Source organism: Danio rerio, chromosome 23 (assembly GCF_052040795.2).
Source record: "Danio rerio strain M-AB ecotype USA chromosome 23, GRCz13ab, whole genome shotgun sequence".
Lineage (NCBI taxonomy): Eukaryota > Metazoa > Chordata > Actinopteri > Cypriniformes > Danionidae > Danio > Danio rerio.
Window position 1 is genome coordinate 15,833,135 of NC_141043.1, and position 25,379 is coordinate 15,858,513.

At 37.4% G+C, this 25,379-nt stretch overlaps 1 protein-coding gene across 13 annotated transcripts in view; it reads left to right on the plus strand.

Annotated features, from left to right (window-relative positions):
* cacnb3a (calcium voltage-gated channel auxiliary subunit beta 3a) overlaps positions 1-25,379 on the plus strand; it is an 83,633-nt gene that overhangs the window by 39,402 nt on the left and 18,852 nt on the right. For 6 of the 13 annotated variants that reach the window (XR_015522903.1, XR_015522900.1, XR_015522904.1 and 3 more), the window contains 10 exons: positions 5,029-5,148; positions 8,910-9,032; positions 9,143-9,261; positions 17,058-17,137; positions 17,417-17,436; positions 19,718-19,798; positions 19,887-19,945; positions 21,874-21,974; positions 22,275-22,426; positions 22,533-22,628. Coding sequence is in view for 6 of the 13 variants with exons in the window: in XM_087305949.1 (XP_087162075.1) it covers positions 5,029-5,148; positions 8,910-9,032; positions 9,143-9,261; positions 17,058-17,137; positions 17,417-17,436; positions 19,718-19,798; positions 19,887-19,945; positions 21,874-21,974; positions 22,275-22,426; positions 22,533-22,628 (951 nt within the window). In the remaining 7 variants the exon portion in view is untranslated. 13 annotated transcript variants of the gene reach the window in all.

Genomic DNA, 25,379 nt, shown 5'->3' on the forward strand with positions numbered 1-25,379 from the left:
TCTATATTCAAAATACTGGATAGGAATTTTGCACTCTGTCCTTCTCCTCAGACTTGATGCCAGATTGTCAACACCAACAGGAATGAGTGTGCCTGATGATCGAGCCTTACACTGTAAGCTGCTCAGCTAATGTTTGCATTTGTAATAATTGCATTGTTTGCAAACTTAAAACCACTTCATGTGGATTTTTGTAACTCTGAATCTGCCTCTCGCAGGATGCTTCTGTCCTCCTGAAGCTGCATTTACGGCCAAGTCCGTGTATGTTGAGGCAGCTATAATGACTGAAATAAAATAAGCTGTGTTGTACCCCGAAGAATTATATTTGGTTAAACTGGTTATGGGTGGAGTTACACAGACCAAAACAAAGGCATTGATATTCTGATACGTAAAGCACATTTTCAAAGGAGAATTACATGATACCAAATATATTTTAGCCAAAGTCTGGTCCCACATTTTAAAACAATGAACCGACAACACCTTAAGATGCTTTAACCCAGTTTCTTTTTTAAACTGTGACAGAAAAAAGTCAGTGCAGTCTCATTTGCCCTCAAAGTGCTTAATCACATTCTTATAGTGGTTTAAAATAGTTTCTATGATTATAAACTGAAAACATCTGGGATGCACGGTGAACTTGAGCCCTTTTCAATGGTTTGCTTTCACTTTCAAGTTTTAGCAGTGTGAAAATTGACATCCTCAGGTTTGGTTTTTTGCACTTTTGAGTTTTAAATGTGATCAAACTGTGATGTCAAGTTTTCAATTATATTAATAAAATATGCCGTCAGTATGAGTAAACAAACATTTCCTCAGACCTTTCTCTTTAAACAACCTTTGCTGATCTTCAATTATGATTTAAATTTAATCCAATTTATCATTGTAATGTCACGACTAGATGAGTAAATGAGCCAGTTGTTTATCTGTTAAATGTTTATCTGTCAGAAAGGTTAACTAAATTTACCATCTCCAAAGTGTATTAAAGTAAAAAAAAAAAAAAAGTGGAAATTGTGACAAGGGGCTCAGTATCTAACCTAGTGCGCTGCATTTAAAGGGCCACAAACCAAGCAGTGAAAGAGGGAAGAGTTTGCATAAAAAGGGGAGTTTCATTACATGCACATGCTGATTTTCACAGCGACATCACAAACACAGACCACTGTAATCCACACATATGGATCTACATGCAAGCTGTTCTCTCATCGTAAAGAAATGGACCCAAAACCTTCCATGTGTCACAATTATAAACGCAACACTGACTAACAAAGTTTGCCAGGGCCGGGACTTGAACCTGTGACCTTTTAATCATAAGTCCTAACCATTAGGTAACAAGGACATTTTAATTTCTAAACTTACAGAACATTCTTCAAGTACGATGACCTCTTATATATCAAACATTTACCTTTATTAAAAGATAACTCCTTGTATTTATATCTGGAATTATTTCTTGTAATTAAATATTTAACTACACTAACTGTTACGAATTAAATTAAAAATCCTTAATCAAAAAGAGATTTAACCAAAACGTAACAAAATAACAGGGATTAAAAATATAATCCCTGGTGCCACCGCGCTTTCTCTCCCCAAAATATAAACCAAAAACACAACCACTGAGAATTAACAAGAAAATATGATGTATTTACAGAAATAAGGAGCAAAAATAACATCAGGAGGGGTTCAGTCAAAATAAGTGACAATAAACCAAGCGAAATTAATTAAATCAAACTTCCCTAGAAAACAAGTAATAAAATAAAATACAGAAAACTTACCTCCCTACTAACAAACACAGGAGAAAACGAAAATAACAAATAAAAGGCACCAAACCTCCCTACCATGCTCCAAGCCCGACAGGAAGACAGAAAAACCGGGCTTCAATCTCCGGTTAAAAATTAACATCACTACAGCATCTCACAAAAACGGCACAAAGAAATACAAGCAAACACTCATTGGATCACTTTCTCCACTGAGTACAGGCAGGGAAATCGAGAGAGAACGGGGAGCCATCGAAGCCATCTTCTCTGCAAGTTTATATACAGCCGCCGCCAGTCCAAGCGCCAATCATGATCCGTCCCAACGTAATCCGCTACACCTGCGAATACTTATAGAGCGAGAAAGAGAGAGAGAGCGAGAGAAAGAGAGAGAAACACCACACACACACAAGCCTACACTACACTACACTACAACTACTCGTAACACTAACCATCACCTACCCCTTGATAAACCCCTAAACCAGGGGTCATCAAACTTGTTCCTCGAGGGCCGGTGCCCTGCAGATTTTAGCTTCAACCCTAATCAAACACACCTGAACATGCTAATCAAGCTCTTACAAGGTATACTTGAAACACCCAGGCAGGTGTGTTGAGGCAAGTTGGAGCTAAACCCTGCAGGGTCACCGGCCCTCCACGACCAGGATTGGTGACCCCTGCCCTAAACCAAACCACTAAAGCCTGTGCCTGACCTTAACCTACCCCTAACTGCGCGATTTTCAAAATAGTTGTGTCACAGATGTTTCACACTGCATGACTATCAGGGCTAGAATTCTGTCGTTGCTTTGTTTACACTGCAAGATGGATCGGCAACAGGGAGTTTGACACCGCATGACTTTACAATCGGAAAAAAAAAATCGCAAACAAATATGCCTCGGTCTGCAAACTAGGTCTCTCACAAACAAACACATGCAAGAAGTTACATGGAAACAATGTGAGGTGACATAGTACTGTATATCTTTCGTTATTTAATACATAGTGAGAAAGAAACCTATAGTGGGGTAGAAAATTTACTTATTTTGCTCACCTGGCCTTTGAAGGGAATTAGCAATTTCTCCTTGACTTTTTTTCTGTTTTGACCTGGTTGTGTTATTGCTTAGATGACATGTCAAACAGACATGGGTGCTCCTGCCAAATTTTCAGTAGTTTTACTATGTTTCTTGGGTCCAAATAGACTGAAAACTTCTCCCCATCCGCTGGTCTGCAGATACTTATACTAGTGGATGTTGCTCTCTCATTGGCTGTAGGTGATCGCCGATGTAATTTTCAATCAGAACACATTTCACACAGCATGATTTTAAACGCCTACATCTCCAGATATTTAGCATGACAAATATCCTATTGGCGTCTGAGATAGTTTACACAATGTAATTGTTACGTAAACTTCTCAAAACATGTCAGCAATTCAAAATCGAGCTAAAGTTAGGGCTGTGCAATTAATCAAAAATTCGGTTTCAATTTCGATTTTCGTAAGAGAAACCATATCTGAATCGCACTGCTCTTAAAGTTACAGCATGCAATATTCCTGCTGCCGACAGTTTTTCATATTGATCAAACAACAAAAGGACTAAATCACTCGCTGTTCTTGACTGAAGGACTTTTTCTAGCTATAATGAAAGTTTTTTTTTTTACAGTGAAGATGCTGAAATCACAGTTTGTTTCATATTTTTATTCTATTATATATATTTCCCTTACCTTTTTTACAGGGAGGAAAATAGTTGTGTGTGTGTGTGTATATATATATATATATATATATATATATATATATATATATATATATATATATATATATATATATATACAGTTATATATATATACAGTTGAAGTCAGAATTATTAACCCTCCTGAATTATTAGCAACCTTTTCCCTCATTTTCTGTTAAATGCAAAGATTTTTTTCAAAACATTTCTAAACATAATAGTTTTAATAACTCTTTTCTGATAACTGATTTCTTTTATATTTGATAAAATGACAGTACATAATATTTTACTAGATGTTTTTCAATATACAAGGTTTCAGATTAAAGTGCGATTGAAAGGCTTAATTAGTGTAATTAGGCAAGTATAGCACTAATCTTAACCAAGGTAACCAATATAAAATCAATTAACCTAACCATTAGCAACCCTTAAACCCTACTCATTCATAAACTTGTTCCTTAACCTTAACCAACTTGTCAATTATTCATGGTCTTAACCCACTTGCAAACCCACCCATACAACGCAAACTGTTTCCACTCCTAAACCTAACCAGACCACAAAACTGGACCCTCAGCAACCCTTACCAACATTTATATCCTCACCACAAAACCTGTCCTCAGCCTTAATCAACCCTTAAACAGCTATACAACTAAACTTGTTTTTAACATTCACTAACTCTTAAACTGATTCCACAACACTTATACACCCATACAATTAAAAAACCTTTTTCGATCCTTAAATTTAACAAAACCAGCAAACCTATTTCCAACCTCAATCAACTTGTACCACTGAACCTGTCCATAACTTATATCCCTCCTACATAACAACACAATCCACTCAAATTGATAGCTGAGCCATTTTTTTCTTTTAGTTAAAGAAAAAAAACACCATTCACGTTCATCATATTTTTTTTTTCCTGTTATGGATGTTAATGGCTACTTTATTACAGCCTGCTTCAGAATATCTTGTTTTTTGTTTAACAAAAGAGGATATTACTAAAAGTTTAGAACCACTTGAGTGTAAGGTAATGGTGAGAAATTTTCCTTTTTGGATGAGCTTCTCCTTTAATCTAGTTTGACGCAAGTGCCTGGTAGTTAAATACCCCTAATATAAAGTGGGCTCACAATTATACATTACATACTGCATAAATAAAAGCACTTACATCAAATAAATGCTTTCCATATAGAACAGAAGCTGTACTTGTAACATTGTATGTCATACTGTTCAGCTTTAAATATACACTGAAGTGTTTTAGAATATTGGGCAGGCATTAATATACTTATGTAGATGATTAAGGTCTCTTTACATTTCACCATGTTTCTTGTATCCCTTCATTGCAAATGTCTGGCTATAAAGGTCAGTCCAAATGACTGTTTTGTTTTGGTTCAATTATCTTATTTTTCATTAAATCTGTCTTAGACTCTTACTGTAGCTATATTATGTTTTATAATGATGGATGAGAGTGTTTTGAACACTCTAAGCTATGTTTACAGAACAAGTCATGGGCTATTTGTTATGCTTTTATAATCCTCCAATATATCAAATGTTCTTGATTCTCCCTGTGTCTTGTCCTGCAGGGTTCAGCCGATTCGTACACGAGCAGACCTTCGGATTCCGACCTGTCAGCGGAGGAGGACCGCGAGGCGTATCGGCGTGAAGCCGAACGCCAGGCCCAGCTGCAGCTCGAGAGAGCCAAGGTTACTGCAGCTCTCCTTTCATGTGCTTTTTCTGTTTTGCATGGTGGAAATAAACAAAGTATCATTGCGAGAGTAACTTCAGAATTTTAAGTGGTTAATGTCCTGACTCCAGTATTTTGTATGATGTATGAAGGTGCTAATGTTAATTTACACCTTGGCTTACTCACCAATTCACACTAAAGGCCCTGGTATACTTCAAATTCAATTCTTTTTCGTTTGAGGGCAAAAAGAAGTTTAAAAAGGCTGAATGAGGGTATACAGTAGGGGTTCTCAGTCTCGCTCCTTAAGTTCTGGTGTCCTGCAGATTTTAGTTCCAACCCCAATCAGACACACCTGGTCTAGATAATCAAGCTCTTACTAGGCTCTTACAGGCCTCCAGGATTGACTTTGAGAACCCATTGTATATAGTGTTCAAATCTTCCAACACCCCTGCGCTGCAGTAGGTGGGGTTGTAAAGGTGTCGCTCTGATTGCATATACACCTAAACACAACGATGATGATGGCTTTGAGAGAAGAACAGTTTCTTGATCATGTGTTAGCTTCATCTAGCCTGTCGCACAAGAAGTGCCACCACGTTGCACCACATTTTTTTAATTAATCGCTCTTTTTTTGTAATTAATCATGATTAATGGTGAAAAGCCATATTTATACAGAAATAAAAACATAGGCATTTAAGTGCCATTGGAATTTCAAAACAATCAATCAATGCTATTAACAAACAGAAATGATTTCCATGTTGGATTCAAAGTAATCTACAAAAATAAAAACTAATAAAAACAGGCATTGCAAATATGGAAAATGGAAAGGTAAATAATAATAAAGTATTAAATGCAAACAATTGTAGTTATTGTAAACTTGTATTGAGAGTTGAGAACATTAATAATAAAGTAGAAGCAATTTTGCTTAGTACTCTCTAACATTTCGCCAGTTGCTAAAACAGTCCAGTCTATGGACATTATCGGGGGACAATGTGGCCAAGGGGTACATCAAACGCACATACCAATGACTATAGACTTCTTACAGGGACTTTGGTCACACCATCTCTAAACATTTAATTCTAAACAGCTTTGAGAGATACGAATATAGCAAAGACTATAGAATACATATAGAATGCTTTAAAGAGACTTTGGACACCTTCAGCGATGTCAGGCGTTTGCTCTTGTTGCTAGGAAACACACACACACACACACAATGCGCACAGTTTAGATTCATCAACACGCACAATCGCGTTCATCAAATTTGCTTAAACTAATCGTTCTAAAGTCTGGCTGTATTTTACAAGCAAGGATTCTTACACAGCAGTGTAAAGCAGACGCTTTACAAAAGTTGTATGTACGGGTAAACACGTCAAACTTAATGAAACATTTGAGAGCGCGTGTAATCAACTTAAAGGCAGAGGAATGGGCTGTCTCTGACAGCTTGCGACATCATCTAACACTTTCAATGAGTACATTTACATGGAAACCAATACTCTGGTTTTATGAAGATAATACTAAGAGTCAACCATGTAAGCAGATAACCTTTAAGGACAACCTGAGTCACGAAATGCTGAGGTTTTTCTTTCCGTTTGTCAAGCGGTATTAAATTCCATTAAAACAACACCCTTCCAGCAGACCTTACTTCATATTTTCATCCAATTATTTTCATGGGGCATGAACAATATGTTGCTGAATGAAAGTGAACTGCTGAACTGTAGTTAAATTCTAAACATAAAAAATGAAACATCCAAAATTGCATGAAACTCTGGAGCTGGACTGCCTGGTGATGCTGGTGAAACTTTCCTTCTGAAAAGAACTTCCTTGGTCTTATCCATATTTCTTTGCACGTTGAACACACACCGGCCACAACAGGAAATAAAAAACTGCAACCGCATTAATTGCTTGAATTATTTTAACGCGTTAAATATTTCAAATTAATCTCATGCATTAACGCGCTAATTTTGACAGCTCTAATATATATATATAACAATTGAAGTCAGAATTATTACCCCCCCCCCCCAAATTATTGGCCCCCCTATTTATTTTTCCCCAATTTCTGTTTAATGGGGAGAAGATTGTTTTCAGCACATTTCTAAACATAATAGTTTTAATAACTCATTTGTAATAACTGATTTATTTTATCTTTGCCATGATGACAGTAAATAATATTTTACTAGATATTTTTCAAGACACTTCTATACCACTTAAAGTGACTTTTAAAGGCTTAACTAGGGTAATTAGGTTAACTGGGCAGGTTAGGGTAATTAGGCAAGTTATTGTAACAATGGTTTGTTCTGTGGACTACATCGAAAAAAATTACAGCTTAAAGGGGCTAATAATATTGTCCTTTAAATGGGTTTTAAAAAAATGTAAAAATTAATTTATTCTAGCCGAAATAAAACAAATAAGATTTTCACCAGAAGAAAAAATATTATCAGAAATACCGTGAAAATTTCCTTGCTCTGTTAAACATAGTTTGGGAAATATTTCAAAAAGAAATTCAAAGGGGGGCTAGTCATTCTGACTTCAACTGTATATATAGTCACTATTTTAACACAGCTATAGTTATGCCAATGTGTGTATTTTTAAAACATCTATAATAGATGCTATCGGGTAAATGCCGGCAAAGTAGAACACGGAAGCAGCTCGAAGCGGAAAGCCAGAGTATGTTTGCAGTCTGGAGGTTTTATTAAGTGGATGACGACAACATTTCCATAACCATGGGATATGTAAACTTGGGATTGACTGCCGGGTATTTTAAGTTAAGGTGCTGTTTGCTTTTATTTTAGATTTTTCATTATATTACCTGTTGCAGTACAGTCCAAAAGTGAATATTTTATGTTATTTATTACTTGACTGTTTAAAATACCTTCCAGAAGTGCTCTGTTTGTTAACAAAGTTATTGAATGTTAAAATAAGCTGAATTAAATAAAAAATAAGGACATCCTGGTTCTGTTTCTTTACTCTTTTTTTATTCTTTTTTTATACATTATAGAAGTATCAGATCAGGTTTTTCTTTCGGCAGATACTCAAAATCAAATGACTTGGACTCCAGGGCAAAAAAAAACCTGATTAGGACATCACTAATAATAATTGCCCCCTTAAGACATTTTAAGACTAATAAAGGTCTTTCTTTTTTTACTCTGGGATTTAACACTTTCTCTGCTACTTGACCCTTCTGATTGTTCATGTTGCTAACTTGATGTTGTTATTTTGGATGCTGACTCGTTCCCTTGTCTGACCTCTGTGGAATGAGAAACGATTCAATCGCACAGCAAAGAAGACGGAGTTCCAGAGAACACATACTGTATGTGTGCTCGTCATGGACCAATGCTAGCTCAATGGTGTTCAAGAGCCAAAGCAAAATTTTGGGGAAGCTGTTTTGAACTCCTGAAACAAACCTAAAGTCAGCTTTCTTTTGGTTGAATTTTGTTCGATTTCAGTTAGTTCTTCAGTTTAGCTTGAAGTATACCTGGGCCTTTAAGTTGCCCTTCCTCCAAGGTGTAAAATAACTCTAAAGCAAATATACTGTAAACAACACACATTTGGTTGTCTCAACTTGCAGCTTCTGCAGAGCTGTTTTAATTGTGATGACATCACAAATGTTGATTGGCTGAGACAGATTTTAACCAAGGTACATCATACAAATGGCTTTGGTCATGTGTTGGGACAGGGGACTATCTTTTTTGTGGAGCAAATTTGTAAGGTTAAAGATTGAGTGATTATATTACAGTTTAAAAAAAAATGTGTGAATCACTGAAGTTGTGGAGTTTTGTCTGGCAGTCCAAACCTGTAGCATTCGCAGTGAAGACGAATGTGAATTATTGCGGGGCTCTAGATGAGGAATGTCCTGTTCAGGGTGCTGCCATAAACTTTGAAGCCAAAGACTTTCTGCACATTAAAGAGGTGAGCTGGAGTTGTGGTTCAATGCATGCACGAAAGCTTTGCAGGTCAGTTTTCTTAATAGCACAATCATAATAGCACTGAGGATGTTTTTGTATGTGTTTGTGCTGCAGAAGTACAATAATGACTGGTGGATTGGAAGGCTGGTGAAAGAGGGGGCAGACATCAGCTTCATTCCCAGCCCCCTCCGACTGGAGGCCATGAGAATCAAACAGGAGCAGAAACAGCAGAGGTCTCTCTCTCTCTCACGCATCTCTCTCTCTCTCTCTCTCTCTCTCTCTCACTCTCTCTCTCGCTCTCTCTCTCTCTCTCTCTCTCTCTCATTTCTCTCACTCACTCTCTCTGCTGAGATTGCACAAAACTACCTCATTTTTCAGAAGATGTATCAGTGTTGGAGTGTATTCACTTGGGTAGAAATATTAAATTCAAATGCATTGCATATACATTTATTGTACATTTACAATAAAGCATTTCACATTTTTTTCTGTACTCAGAAGCAAAAACACCATAGTAAACATCACAATAAAACAACAACAACAAAAGCATTTATATAATATTTAAACATATGTTGGACAAAAGACAGAAAGATTACAGTTTTTCTCGATTGCTTTGATGCAGTTGTCAACTGAAACTCCACATTTTCAAAACAGTTAACACACAGGATTGAAAAAATGACACATTTTGCTTGCAAAAGGCACATATTGTGTCAAAACATTTAAAACATGAAACAAAAGCTAGTTTTACCTTCAAACAACAAAACTTGCAAACAAGTATATGAGCTCTTTCAATTAATCATTACACAATGGACAACAAAATACAGAACTCAGTGCACCACCATTGCTTGCCATTGTAGCTTATTGCAAATGGCATTTGTTGTCTTTCTATTTGGGCTGTCAAATTTGCCTTTTTGCAAAGAATTGGATCCAGAATAAGATATGCTTTGATTAAATATATATTGAATTCATGATATTTTTCAAACTGTGGCTGAAAACCGAAATACTGTATAAAAAACAGACAAAAGGAATAAAATACTGTAAATATTAGAGAAAACACATGTAAACTAATATAGTCAAATTTATCGGGAGTATAGGACATAGCCATATTGACCTCCTCCATCAATGCTGGCACAGAAAAACACAGACCTTCCATCGTTTTTATAAGGTTTGCAGACTGATTGCTAATTGAAGATTTGTGTGAAGGAGTGTCAAACCGGTGCTTCAGTGATTTCATACTGATGTTGGTAGTTTTTAATAGTTAGGAATAGATGATTTCTGTTTGGTTGCCATAACTAAAACAATGGAGTTTGGACTGCTTGAATGACATCTGTGTTAACTGTTTTGAAAAATGGTGGGGAAAATGTGTCAACCCAATGAGAAAGGATTTACACATTTGCAAGACCGGTCCTCTGCTCTGCTGGGATAGTGAAAATGAAAATAAAGAGGAACCTAGTTTCTTTAACCAGGTCAAAGCAAACAAGAAAAACTGTAAAAGATGTAGTATTATTCAGTTTTCTTTAAGTAATGTCAAGACACTAAAAAGTCGAAAAAAAAAAAATGTTTTATTAATGTACTAAATTCTACATCCCTGTTTAACTTTTTTTAAAAGGGATTTAGGGAAGCCTCTTAGTATTGGATTTTTCTTTGAATCAGCAAACATTTTGGCATTGGTTTTATATGGAAAATGATCCACTATAATCCTCATTATGCTTTGCCTGATAAGATATCATACTGATTATAAACCTGCAATTGTAAAAATCTGCTGAAGGAGTGCTAGCTATATGATTGCATGACTTCTGCCTGTAAGATAGCTTTAGCTTATGATGAATAAAAATCACAAACACTTCTAAAATGTTTAAATTGTTCAAAAATGAACCTATGTGAATATAAAACTAACTCTCGTGTGCACGTGAACGCACATGGGCGCACAAACCGCAGATCTGTCTGCGTGAACATGAGTGCGCAGATGTACAAATCTACAGTTGTTGACAGACAGTTTGGGCTACTTATCAGAATTATGGGAATTATCGGCCTGACAATTTTTAAGTGGATGAACATTTTTAAGTCTTATGCCTTACCCAGAATATAAAAATATTATAGGTAGGCATAGATATTTTTTTAATCTAGATAAATCTCACTGTAATCAAAATTAAATCTAGATGAATCTAGAGACCTAGAGAAGCTTCTTTTTGTTAGTTTTTTATTGGGTTAGTTTTACAACAGGTTCATGCATGTTTGAAACTTCAAAAAAGGGAAACTATCCAACAACATCATACATCATGAAAGAGCCAGGATAAAATTTAAAACTACTCCAACTTTGATCATCTGACATAAATAATATTATTGTAAAATGAGTAAAACATTTGTTTAAATGTTTCTAAAGTACCTCTACAAGTGACGTTTTACAAACAAATTTCATGAGGAGCATGCATAGACGTTTTGACAAAACTAATTGATCATTGACATTCAATTGAGTTGATAATTCTATAGAGTGGAGGAACTATGACGTCATCTTGTATTCTAATCGGCAGCTAGCATAAAACTGGTTCCCTCGATAAAATGCCTATAGGATTTTCCCACAGGCTTTTTAAAGAATAAAGTTAAGCTCTGTAGAGCATAATAATAAGCTCTGTGTTCAAACACTGTTCATTACTCTTACACGATTTGTCCAAATGTATAATCCACACACGAAAATAAAACTTTTAGCACTTTTGGATCTTGGAGTGCTTTCACACCTAGACATTTGTTTCGGGACCTGTCTCGTTTGCCCAGTTAGCGCGCTTTGTCTGGCATATGTGAAACCACCAATCGCGCTCGGATCCGCGCCAAAACAATCGCTTCAAGATCGCTTAAATGAGGTGGTCTCGGCTCGATTGAAACGAACTCTGGAGCATATCGATTGCATAGAAAGAGCGATACGATCCAAGCCCGGTTATATCACAGTGTATTATGAATATATGTAATAGGCATACGGCTATATGTAGAGAGAATTATGAGGAGGGCGGGAGGTCATTCCAAACATCCCAAGTCTCCCCGAAAGTTTCGTTAGTCTCCCGCAAATGCACAGAGACTCCAAGGTGCCCGCAAACAAGTGATAATTTCCCAGAAATCGCTCGTCTCCCTCCCGGTCCTCAAATACGTCGCGCACCCTTCTCAACCCGCCCCATTGCATCCCTCCTCGCTCTTCAGACACGCCGCGCGCACCCTGTCAAACACCACCAAACCACTACCACCCTCCTGCCAGCTGAGCGGGACTCTGAAAAATGAACAGTGAAACTGACAAATGCAAGGAGAGTTTACTCGCACGTGACTTTTTTTTAGCTCTTTTGGTCCGTTTAGAAACTTTGCCGTGTAAAAGCGAACCGCACCAAGAACAAAGAACAACATTGTAACAATTTTAATCACTGTTTCGGAACAACTGAATCGATTCACAGGTGTGAAAGCATCTGTATATGCAAACGCATAAACTGAAAATCTAACATTAGGCTATAAACGGATACATAGCCTTTGGGGCGTTTGCCTGTGACGTCAGCACCACTCTGCTACAGACAACTTTTCAAGCTTATTTTTAGAAATATGGTCCATGACAAAGATTTACTCTCTCGATTTATTATATTATAATTCACATTATATATTATAAACAAATAAATACACAAAAACACATCTGTATAGACTGACATGCCTTTTGGATAGCTTTTTTTGTGGGAAATACATTTTTGTTTTGCTTTATAGTTGTTGTAAAAGTTTTGAAACTCTATGTATAAATGTGCCTACATAGTATTATCATAAGAAATATTTAAACAAATGTATCGCTTGCATACACAAAGCTCGCTTACCTCAGTAATAGATGATAGAAAAGAGGAGTGAAGGACAAGTCTATATGACTGCAAGTTCCATCATGGACACAGAACAACATTAAATATTCTTTTTTTTTGTCACAAAAACAAGCCGACTATATCACATATGAGGAAAGAGACAGGCTGCACTGGTAAGCAGTATCTTCATAATATTGTTTAATTAAAATAAATGATCAGCAAATTAATCTATCTTGATGGTACAAGTGAAGGCATTATCCACACATAATGTGAATTCCCAATTAGAAAAATACTAGAAACTATAAAATAGGGTTGTCGCGATACCATTAATTCATCTTACGATACTATACCAGTTTAAGTATCGCAATACTGTAATTAATTCAGTATCAGTAACTCAAATTTTGAAGAAAATTGTCAGAAATACTATATTTTACATGTTATAATTGATCTTGAATTTAATTTATAATACCTTTTTATTGAAAAAAGTATTATTTGCACATCGCTTCATCTAAAATTTGTTCATTCTTTTTGTGTATTTTGTAGATAACTAACCAACAAAATATGCATTAAAATAAAGATTAAACAAATTATACCAAATTAAATTAGTTACAAAAATAGCAATAGCAAAATAAAAAACTAATTAGGCTATATGAAGTGGTCAAATTTGTTTTCAATGTTTCCTGTTGCTATTTTGAGTTGTTCATCTACTGAGTTGTTTTTTTTTTTTTAGTCTTATCAGGCAACAATTTAAAGTAATTCAGAATTTTACTTTATGAGTCGTTCTTATTGAGAGACTGTCTCTTAATTTTAATTGTATCTTCTTTTAAAATAAAATGGTCAAACGTGTGAGTGTTTTAGTGACTTTTCAACACCTAACATTATGGGCTCTATTTTGACGGTTTTGAGCGCAAAATGCAGGACGCAAACACTTTCAGGGCGTGTCAGAATGCATTTTTACTATTATAAGGATGGAAAAATCTGCTTTGCGCCGTGGCGCATGGTCTAAAAGGGTTGAGTTTATTTTCTTAATGAGTTATAGGTGTGTTTTGAGAATAAACCAATCAGAGTCTCATCTCCCATTCCCTTTAAGAGTCAGTTGCGTCACGCCATAAGCGCATTTGCTATTTACATGACGTAAAGTAAGTGTGAGTGGAAAAACTGATCATTTCTCTTGCAAGAAAACAGTTAAACAGAGCATCTACAGCGCGAGAATGAGAGATAAATGATCTACTTTCACTTTCGCTCTTGTGGATAGGGAAACCTTTACGCACAGACATCAATTACCCTATAAATAATTAATTTCGTTTGTTAAGTGCAAATATTTGTTTAAAAACTATTTCTAAATTCAGTTCTAATATCCAGCAAACAAATAAATGAACAATAATAACGAAGTGTGATCAAAAACCCGAGTTATATTCTAAAACACATGATGTGCCCCGTATAGTCTAAAACCTGTAGGTGGGCAAATCTAAGCTTGTTTTTAATAAAACAAATATAAATATGGAAATAATAAATAATACTGCTAATAATAATAACATTAAACAAAAGCAAATCGTTATAAATGAACTGAAATGTCCCCCAAGATGAAGAAGGCATAAAAGCAGTGGTTTTTCATATTTATGTAGGCTAGAAAATAATATGTTTTGTAATATTTTTAATCCTTTATATTTATATCCTATATATATTCTTATTATATCCTATATCCTTAATATTTTTTTTTTTTCATATGTAAAGATATTTGCGTATTGCTCTACATCTTGTGTGTATTAAGCAGTGTGTAAGCGAGGCGCAACTTTAAACCGGGTTTGTTTTGGTCAATTGAAAAATCTATTTTAGTTTCTTAAAATAGCAACGCGCCAGCAATGCACCTCAGAATGCCTTCCTTTTTAGACTAGAACGCCTATGGGCGCACATATGAGCGCAAATGCATTTGCTATTTAAACAGCATGGCGCAACGCCTCAAAACCACTCTTGCGCCAAGCTGAAACTAGCAAAAAACTATTGCGTCGCAACATGCGCCACATTGCGCCGGGTGTATGATAGGGCCCTAAATATTGTAGATAGACCATTAATGACGATACTACCGTTTGCAAACTACAGAGGCACTGCCAGTGTTTTGGAGCCATAGTATCGTGATACTACCATAGTATCGGTAAACCGCACAACCCTACTATAAAATACCATTTATGAAAATACTGAAATAACAGACAAATCCAAATGTGCAACACAAGTGGGCTACGATCCAGACCAGATCAGCTCGATGACGTATGTTGTCTCCGACATTGCCTGTAGTCCCATTTTTTTAATGTTGTAACAGATGTGTTTTATGTCGTAGAATAAAACGTGAAAGTATCTTTTTGTTAGCCACAGACCTTATTTGAGCGATTTAACCAAAATCCTATTCAAAAAACCCATTGACTTTGAGACAAGGGAACTGCTAAAATGCTAACTCTCTTCTGGTTTTTTGCATACAAATAGACGTCATAGTTTCTCCAATTTATTCTCCACTCAGAATAAGACCAAACCCATATACTTAACTAAACTGTCCTACCTCAATTATTTCACAATTTTATCATCCATCCACCACCCCAATTTCAATTTCAATCGGAGCAGGCACAAAAAGCCCACAAAATATGCGTTTTTCTCTTTTTGTCAAATATCTGAAACATATCTGCCAACATTTGTCTCAGAATATCTGGGAAACCGTGGGGGGAGTGGTGTTCGGGGGTAAGGTCTCTAAATAACTGGTGAGAACTGGGATGGGAAAGTAACTGTACTGTGTGTTAGTAACTGTATGTACCGGGATTTGGGTGGCTACTGTGATCAAATACTCTACCAAAGTTGGCAACCCGGGGGTTTTGAAGGAGAAATAACAATGCTGCTATGCTATGCTGATGATACCCAGCTATACCTCTCTTTTCATCCTGATGATCCCTCGGTTCCAGCTCGCATCTCAGCCTGCCTGTTGGATATTTCACACTGGATGAAGATCATCATCTTCAGCTGAACCTCGCAAAAACGGAAATGCTTGTAGTTTCTGCCAACTCGACTCTACACCATAACTTTTCAATCCAGATGGATGGGGCAACCATTACTGCATCCAAAATGGTGAAAAGCCTTGGAGTAACAATTGATGACCAACTAAACTTCTCTGACCACATTTCTAGAACTGCTCGATCATGCAGATTCGCACTCTATAACATCAGAAAGATCCGACCCTTCTTATCTGAACATGCAGCTCAACTCCTTGTTCAAGCTCTTGTTCTCTCCAAACTGGATTACTGCAACTCTCTACTAGCTGGGCTTCCAGCTAACTCTATCAAGCCTCTTCAACTGCTCCAGAATGCAGCAGCACGAGTGGTCTTCAATGAACCTAAACGAGCACATGTCACTCCGCTGCTAGTCCGTTTGCACTGGCTGCCAGTTGCTGCTCGCATCAAATTCAAAGCTCTGATGTTTGCCTACAAAGTGACTTCTGGCCTTGCTCCTTCTTATCTGCTTTCACTTCTGCAGATCTATGTGCCCTCCAGAAACTTGCGTTCTGTGAATGAACGTCGCCTCGTGGTTCCATCCCAAAGAGGGAAGAAATCACTTTCGCGAACGCTCACGCTCAATCTGCCCAGTTGGTGGAATGAACTCCCTAACTGCATCAGAACAGCAGAGTCACTCGCTACTTTCAAGAAACGACTAAAAACTCAACTATTTAGTCTCCACTTCACTTCCTAATCTGCAATTGCCTCTCTGAATATCACACTAACTGTACCCAAAAAAAAAATACTAATACTACTAATACTTCCCTTCTTAGACTTTACAGACCTGAAACTTGCCTATAGCACTTATTCATTGTTGCTCTTAGTTGTGTAAATTGCTTCCTTGTCCTCATTTGTAAGTCGCTTTGGATAAAAGCGTCTGCTAAATGACTAAATGTAAATGTAAACAAAACGGAAGGGTTGCTGGAGATTGGTCTGAAATACGGGAGACTACTTAAAAAACGGTAGTGTTGGCAGGTATGATCTGAAAGGGTAAACTCATTAAAGAATAATCTTTATTAACAAGAGTAAAAGAGATGGTTCACTTTAAAACATTTTTAATTCGGTCATCAATTACTCAGCCTCTTGTTGTTAATAATATGAAATTCAATGATGACTCTGATAACATTCAGAGCACTTACCATGCAGTGTCATTCACGCAGTGACTGATGTTTTTCTTCTCTTCAGGAAAAGCGGTAACTCATCCTCAAGCCTGGGTGACATGGTTTCAGGGGGTTGGAGATCCACACCGCCATCTGCAGGTGAGAGTGAGTATGACAGGGCCTCTGCAGGGGATGTGTGTGGCTGGAAATGCTGCCTCAAATGAGCACAATATCAGTAGGGCTGAACTGAAGATCAGTGAGTTTGTTCTTCCCTTGCTTTTCTTTCTCATTCGTTCCTCCTCTTTTTTTAGTATAATGCATGCTCTGTCACAGGCAAATACATTAGGCTAATGCTTGTAAAAGTTCAGACTACAGTCAAAATATGAGGAATCCTTCTGCAATTTTCTGAATGCTGATTCTGATGTGTTCTCTTATTTTCTAAAGCCAAACAGAAGCTAAAGCAGGTAGGTGTGATGATATGGCTCTTGTGTTCGATGTATTAAAATAATCTTTCTTTGCAGTTTGTCAGAGAGGATTTAATTTTCTAGAGCAAATGATTATAAAAAGAGACTCTTTTGGCATATCTGTCCTAAATATTAACTTACCCGCCACTTTATTAGGTACACCTTACTAGTACCGGGTTGGACCCCGTTTTTCTTTCAGAACTGTCTTAATCCTTCATGGCATAGATTCACCAAGGTACTGGAAATATTCCTCAGAGATTTTGGTCCATATTAACATGATAGCATCACACAGTTGCTACAGATTTGTCAGCTGCACATCCGTTTGGCTAATCTCCTGTTCCACCACATTCCAAAGGTGTCTATTGGATTGAGTTCTGGTGACTGTGGAGGCCATTTGAGTACAGTAAACTCATTGTCCTGTTCAATAAACCAGTCTGAGATTCACGCTTTATGACATGGCGTGTTATCCTGCTGAAAGTAGCCATTAGAAGATGGGTACACTGTGGTCAAAAAGTAATGGACATAGTCAGCAACAATACTCAGGTAGGCTGTGGTACTAATGAGCCCAACTGTGCCAAGAAAATATCCCCCTCACCATTACACCACCACCAGCAGCCTGTACCCTTGATACAAGGCGTGATGGATCCGGTTGCATCGAGTGGTTATTTGAGTTACTGTTGCCTTTCTATCAGCTGGAACCAATCTGGCCATTCTCTTCTGACCTCTGGCACCAACAAGGCATTTGTACCTACAGAACTGCCGCTCACTGGATATTTTCTCTTTTTCAGACTATTCTTTGTAAGCCCTAGAGATGGTTGTGCGTGAAAATCCCAGTAGATCAGCAGTTTCTGAAATACTCGGATCAGCCCATCAGGCATCATGAACCATGCTGATGCTCGGATTGAACTGCAGCAGATCGTCTTGATCTTGTCTACATGCCTAAATGCATTGAGTTGCTGCTATGTGATTGGCTGATTAGATTTTGTGTTAACAAGCAGTTGGACAGGTTTACCTAATAAAGTCGTTGGTGAGTATATACAGTTGAAGTCAGAATTATTAGCCCCTGAATTATTAGCCACCCTCTTTATTTTTTTAACACATTTCTGAATATAACAGTTTTAATAGCTTTAATAATTGATTTATTTAAAACTTTATTTATATTTAAAACTGATTTATTTTATCTTTGCCATGATGACAGTAAATAAAATTAGACTAAATCTTTTTCAAGACACTTCTATACAGCTTAAAGTGACATGTAAAGGTTTAACTAGGTAAATTAGGTTAACTAGGCAGGTTAGGGTAATTAGGCAAGTTATTGTATATTGATGGTTTGTTCTGTAGACGAAAATATTGGGGCTAATAATTTTACCTTAAAATGGTTTTTAAAAAATTAAAAACTGCATTTATTCTAGCTGAAATAAAACAAATAAGGCTTTCTCCAGAAGAAAAAAATATTATCTAACATACTGTGAAACTTACTTTGCTCTGTTAAACATCATTTGGGAAATACTTCAAAAAGAAAAACAAATCCAAAAGGGGGCTAATAATCCTGACTTCAGCTATATATTTGGGTTGATGAGTTGATAAGACTTTATGAAATCATTCTAATTTGTTGATTTGGTGCTAATAAATTATTTCTATGAATGTATTTATGCAAAGAGATATTTAATTATTATCATATCAAATAATAACATTTAATTACTTAATGCATCATTGCTGAATAAAAGCTTTCTGAACACACAAAACTTTTAAATGGTAGTGGATGCTAAAATTGTGAAAAAAAAGTCTTTGATACCTCTCATAGAATATTATACACAAATATCTACAATACCAAAATAATTGATAACATTTCCATATTTTTTTTCAGTTTTGAGGGAGCATTTTCAATAAACTGAAAAGTTTATGCAAATTTGGGTGCTTTTCAAAATAAAATGTTTGATATTTTTGAAAACAACACATTATTGTCATACATTTTGTGAAAATTGTATCAGAATTTTGTAAATGCACCATGAGGTATTTCCTTCTCTTGAAAATTTAGAGATCCAAACCTAAAGTTGCAAGAAAAGAAGTTACATTTTGAAAGGATATTTTGAGTCATCTCTGTGGCAGCCTTGTATTCTGTAAACTGTAGGAAAGTATCTGACATTGTCTCAGAAAATTCCATTTATAACAAGCAGTATGTACAGTACATAAACAGCAGTATGTACTGTACCGACCTGCCTGTGCTTCAAATCCAGTCAGTTCTACATGAAACTGTAATTCTCTTGTCATTTTCGAATAGACTGAACACATTCCTCCATATGATGTGGTGCCATCCATGAGGCCTGTGGTTCTGGTAGGACCGTCACTAAAGGGATATGAGGTGAGCGTTAGAGATCATACAGTATATACAGTACAAGCCTCTGAAACAATCTGAAATATGTTTTCTCACGTGTCATGTCTGTTGACAGGTGACAGACATGATGCAGAAAGCTCTGTTTGACTTTCTCAAACATCGCTTTGATGGACGGTGAGTTTTAAAAGACACATTTCTTGTAAGATATGATGAATGTTGCTATGTTCTTTACTCGCACGTATCTATTTACTGTGAAAAGTGATTGTGGAGAGGTCTGTCAACCTCAAACAAGGTTTTAAAATATCAAAAGTTGTACATAAAACTCCATGATTATAATCAATGCTTTCTCTAAGCTATTCCATCGTTTTGTGCAAGACACAGACCCATATTAAATAGTTTAATATATGGTGGAGGTGGGTTTTCATTGACCATTAATAGACATGCTTCACCCAAAAATGAAGCAGGAGTCATTATTCTTTTTAGCAAAAAGAGGATTCGTCCTGCCTTTTTCATGTAATGTCAGTTAATGACAACTGAGCTTTTAAAGAACATACAAAGGTTTCTCAGAACAATCCTATTAAACTTTGTATGCCAGCAAGCATTTTTTGTTTCAATTAAATGTAAAAGACATCTAAACATGGGCATTTTGGCTAAAAACAAGGCTAAAGTTGAGATGTCTGTATAATAGACGTCCAACACTAGTCCAAAAATAGACCGTTCATCTACTACACAGGATGACTATTTTTTGACATCTATTATATTTTTACTCTCAGCCCAAATTCAGCCTTTGTTTTGCCAAGTCATCGATATTAAACACAAAATTGCTTGGAGGAATATTAGTTTTCTGAGGGTAAACTATAGCTTGTTTGTTTTTTGGTTGGTCTCTGTGCACATTCGTGAGACTGATTGTGCCATAGTTCACTCTGACTCTGAAAAAAAAAAAAACAGGTTAGCTGATGTTTGACAGCACTGGTAATATCGGAATCACTTCTTAAATTTATTAAATGTGTACATTTTAAACCCTATTTAATAATTTCACTTTTGATTAAGTGACAATCAGGTATTAATTGCTTTTATTGACACCTCAAACTCACAGTCTCCTCATTTTTGTCTAGCTCTTCTTTCTGCTGAGGATAAGTGGTTTAACATTGGACACAGTCACAGTGTGTAGTTTATTTTAATTGGGCAAGAGTTTCTCTCACTAGCTGCACACATATGTGCGCAATAATTTAATGTGTGTTTTTGCTAAGTAAAAATACAAACAATATTTGCTAAATATTGTGTCTGACAAGAAAATGTGCTGATATTACGCTATTTTATTTGGATTTTAGCAAATACAAATATGACACTGTTGATTGTAACTATGGTGATGGCCAAAACCATTACGCGAGCACCACACTGGTGATTCCTCAGCTTATCGGATGCTGTCTGAATCGACCTGCCATTAGATAAAATAGATAAACTTCTGCTGCTGATCTGTGATTACGCATATTCAGTTTTATATTTTACAGTAGTTTTTAGCAAAACTTAAAGATTAAAAAAAGAAAAAAAATCTGAATGACAGTGGGGGCAGTGGTTGGCTAAACATTTAACTTTCATAATCACACCAAACCTAGTATAACAAAGCATTTGGTTTTATGTATTATAATTCTTATTCAAATTCCATTGGAACTGCAGCCTTCGTGCACAAAGGCATTCAGTGAAGGTTGAAACTTTTCAATAAACAATACATTAATTGTATGACATGCATACATGTTCAGAAAACTTGGATAGTAGATTCAATACTTTTTTTTATTATTTGGCTTGACTGACCCAACCAGGGCTCAAACCAGCGACCCTCTTGCTGTGAGGTGACAGTGCTACACACTGAGCCACTGTGTCGCCTTTGGATAATACAATATGCATCCTATCGGATAATTCTGTGATACTGAATAATTTTTTAAATGCTTAATGATGGTCTGTATTCAATGTTATTTTATGGATGAGTTTGAATAAGACAAAATATTTGAAAAAATCCTTCCACAAAGGCTAAAAAATGACCAAATCTTTATTTTGGTGAACTCACTCCACTTAAGTGTACTAATATTTTGTTATGCTGACAGGATTTCAATAACCCGAGTAACTGCTGACCTTTCACTGGCCAAGAGATCAGTTCTCAACAAGAGACCCATCATGGAGAGGTCAAACACACGGACCAGTTTGGGTGAGGACATCACACAATAAAGCTACACTGCTATACAGAAAACCCTCCAAAGCTCACAAAAAAATCCCCATTTGCTGATCTTGCACACTTTTTTGTGTTTTACATATTTTATTGCTTACGTAAATGATTATCAAGCTGGTTACCAAGATCTTTTTTCAAAACTGTGAGAACACTTTAGAGGCATCTGCCAGAAAAGGTGCAAAACATAAAAACCAGAACAAAAATCAGACAAATATGTAATAAACCCTTTCTTTCAGTATGTTCTCGGGCTTCATCTTTTGTGTCTGTTTGTGCCCTCAGCGGAAGTACAGAGTGAGATTGAGAGAATATTTGAGTTGGCCAAAACCCTTCAGCTGGTGATTCTGGATGCAGACACCATTAACCATCCAGCACAGCTAGCTAAAACCTCACTAGCACCTATTATTGTATATGTAAAGGTCACGTCTCCAAAGGTGAGGCAAGAAATATGCTGCTAGTCTTTTCAAGAATATCTCAAAATACTTAATTTCTAAAGCTAACCTACATTCTTTGATACTCATTCTTCCTCTGCTTTGACAGGTCCTACAGCGGTTGATAAAATCCAGGGGTAAATCACAGAGCAAACACCTCAATGTTCAGATGATGGCAGCAGATAAATTGACTCAGTGTCCCCCTGTAAGTACTTTAACACTTTTTAGTTATTCAAATCACACTAGATTGAACATTAGTATTAGCATGGCAGTGTTGTCAGAATTTCAGAAAGATAATTAGAGTCTTGCTATTTCAGAGTTTTTCTATAAAATGTCTATTTCAGCTAGGTTGAAGTTTTTAGGGCTGCCAAAGTATTACATTGTAAGATATGACTTGCTACTTGAAATCTCAAATACTAATATAATATACACCAATCCAAACTACTTTATTAGGTACACCTTTCTCGTACTGGGTTTGACTTCCCTTTTGAGCATTATATTATAGAAGGTTGAGTTTTTCAGAGATTTTGATCAATAATGACATTATTGTATCACACAGTTCCATGATGTGAATTTTCCGTTTCTATGTTTGATTGACATCTGTTGATTGTGGAGGAAATAGTGAACTCACTGTCATGCAGAGGAATGTGGACTCGAGTCAATGACCTGCAACTTGACTCGGACTTGAGTCCCAAATTTGAATAAAGAAGTCTTGGGATTTGACTTGGACTTGTCTGTCTCGACTCTGGACTTGACTAGAGACTTAAATGCAGAGGGTTGGGACTTCCCTCTGCTTGAAATAAGCAGTGACTTTACTAGCTTGATACTTGAAGGCAGGGGCACTGCTAAGGGGAGACAGTACTCGCTACAGCCTGCAGCTTTATGACATACTTGACCAGGTTCACTACGTAATGGACAATCGCCTACACCTCCCCCTACCCTAAACAAACTGTCACAGTAGTTTGGGTGTTATAATATCCACTACGTATTGGACCTGGTCCAGCTTGTCATCGTGATTACAGACTGTGGTGAGGACATCTTGGTTAAGGGAGGGAAAGTTAGGACTCTAAGGCCTCTAATGGCCTACGCACAAACTCCCCCTAAAAGTTTGAGCTTCAGCAGATCATCAGCTTTTTGACCACCTCTACATGCTCTGATTTAATTATTTAATTGGCTGAGAATTCAAAGACTTGGCACTTCCCTCTGCTTGAAATAAGCGGTGACTTGACTTGCTTGATACTTGAAAGCAGGGGTGCTGCTAAAGCCTAGTTCACAATACAGGGTTTTAAACATCAGCAGATCGCTGTGCTGTTCACACTACATGACTTGACTTTGTGTCTTTTGATCTCTTTGGTGTTCACACTACGCAACACTCCGTGAACGATCCACAAGAGGGGGGTCACACACTACATGATCTGACAACATCTCATTCCCCATCAGCTCATTCAAGCTACCAAACCACAGCCAATGAAATTTTGAGGGAGGAGTCGTCAGAAAAAAGCTGAACACTATTGGCTGCTTGTGTGCTGATTACATCACTGACAGCTTTTCAAGCTTTGGAGAAAGCATTTAAAAACATCGTCAAATCAGCTGATTTATCAGTGGATTAATCACTCATCTGCAAGGTTCCAGTGGATAGATACACAGAGAGTTTTTAATTTTTGTAATTTTATAACTCTTTGAAATAAAACAGAAGTAACCCTTCGTTCCCCGAGGAGGGGAACGGAAGTGCCATGAATGGGAGGATTCGGATCAGAAGCCGCTTATCTGGAGAGTATTGAACGGGCCAATGAATGAAATTAATTGGCAGCGTAAGCTTGCGCAGGTGTGCGACATCTGCAATTATCTCAGCATATAAGCACACCTGAAGCCAGCAGACGCCATCCTTTTAAGCTGAAGAGACTTTCAAACAGCTAAGGGACAGTCATTATGGCGACGGAATATGGCACTTCCGTTCCCCTCCTCGGGGAACGAAGGGTTACTTCTGTAACCTCGAACGTTCCCCTTCGGTTGGGGAACTTCAGTGCCATGAATGGGAGAATATGGAAAGCGCCATAATGACTGCACCTTACCAACACCCCCGATGAGGAGATAGTCAAGCAAGCGTGACGCACCCACATCATGGGGGGCGCGGTCCTCCAACGTGTCCCTGGCCCTAATTTATCCTACTTCAACAGAAGTTTTACGGATTTAGATATATTTTTTGGGAAGTCGTGAGCATCTAGATAATTCTAGGAATACGACAGTACGTTGGGAAGCGTGCAATCCCGATAGGGAGGACGCTGCGGAGGCCATCCGTTACCCAAGGGGGGGATAGATGGCAGAATTTACCTATGGACTAGCCCTAAAAAGGGGGAGTACGCATAGCAAAAGAGTGGTTAGCGGAGAGGGAAGACACGGGTCCACCCAGGGGGGGGACTTAACCGTGGCGGAATAAGCATATGGGATCGCCTAGTGGGGATCACGCATAGCAGGCACCTATACCCAAAACGCGGGCTGACCAGCGGGCAGACCTACAACGTAGTGGGCCAGCAAGTGACTCCTCCGCTGAGTCAGTGCTGGGGGCCACGGAGGAATCTGCAGGGCTCACCTGACGGGGAACTTTACTGACAGATAAAAAAGGCGCACGTACCTCCGTGTTAGGGAGAATGGCGCCGCAAGCGTGTTTCAACACCCTACCGAGTTGTCTCCTCAATCACCAAAGGGTTACCTAATACCCTTGAGGAAACCGGCTCCACTCGCAGATTGTAAAACCTTGCAAATGTGTTGGGTGTCGCCCAGCCCGCAGCTCTACAGATGTCTGTTAGAGAGGCGCCGCGTGCACGCGCCCAAGAGGATGCAACGCTCCGAGTGGAGTGTGCACGAACTCCCGGGGGACACGGCTGACCTCGACTCGAATAAGCGAGTGAAATGGCATCCACAATCCAGTGGGATAATCTTTGTTTTGATACGGCAC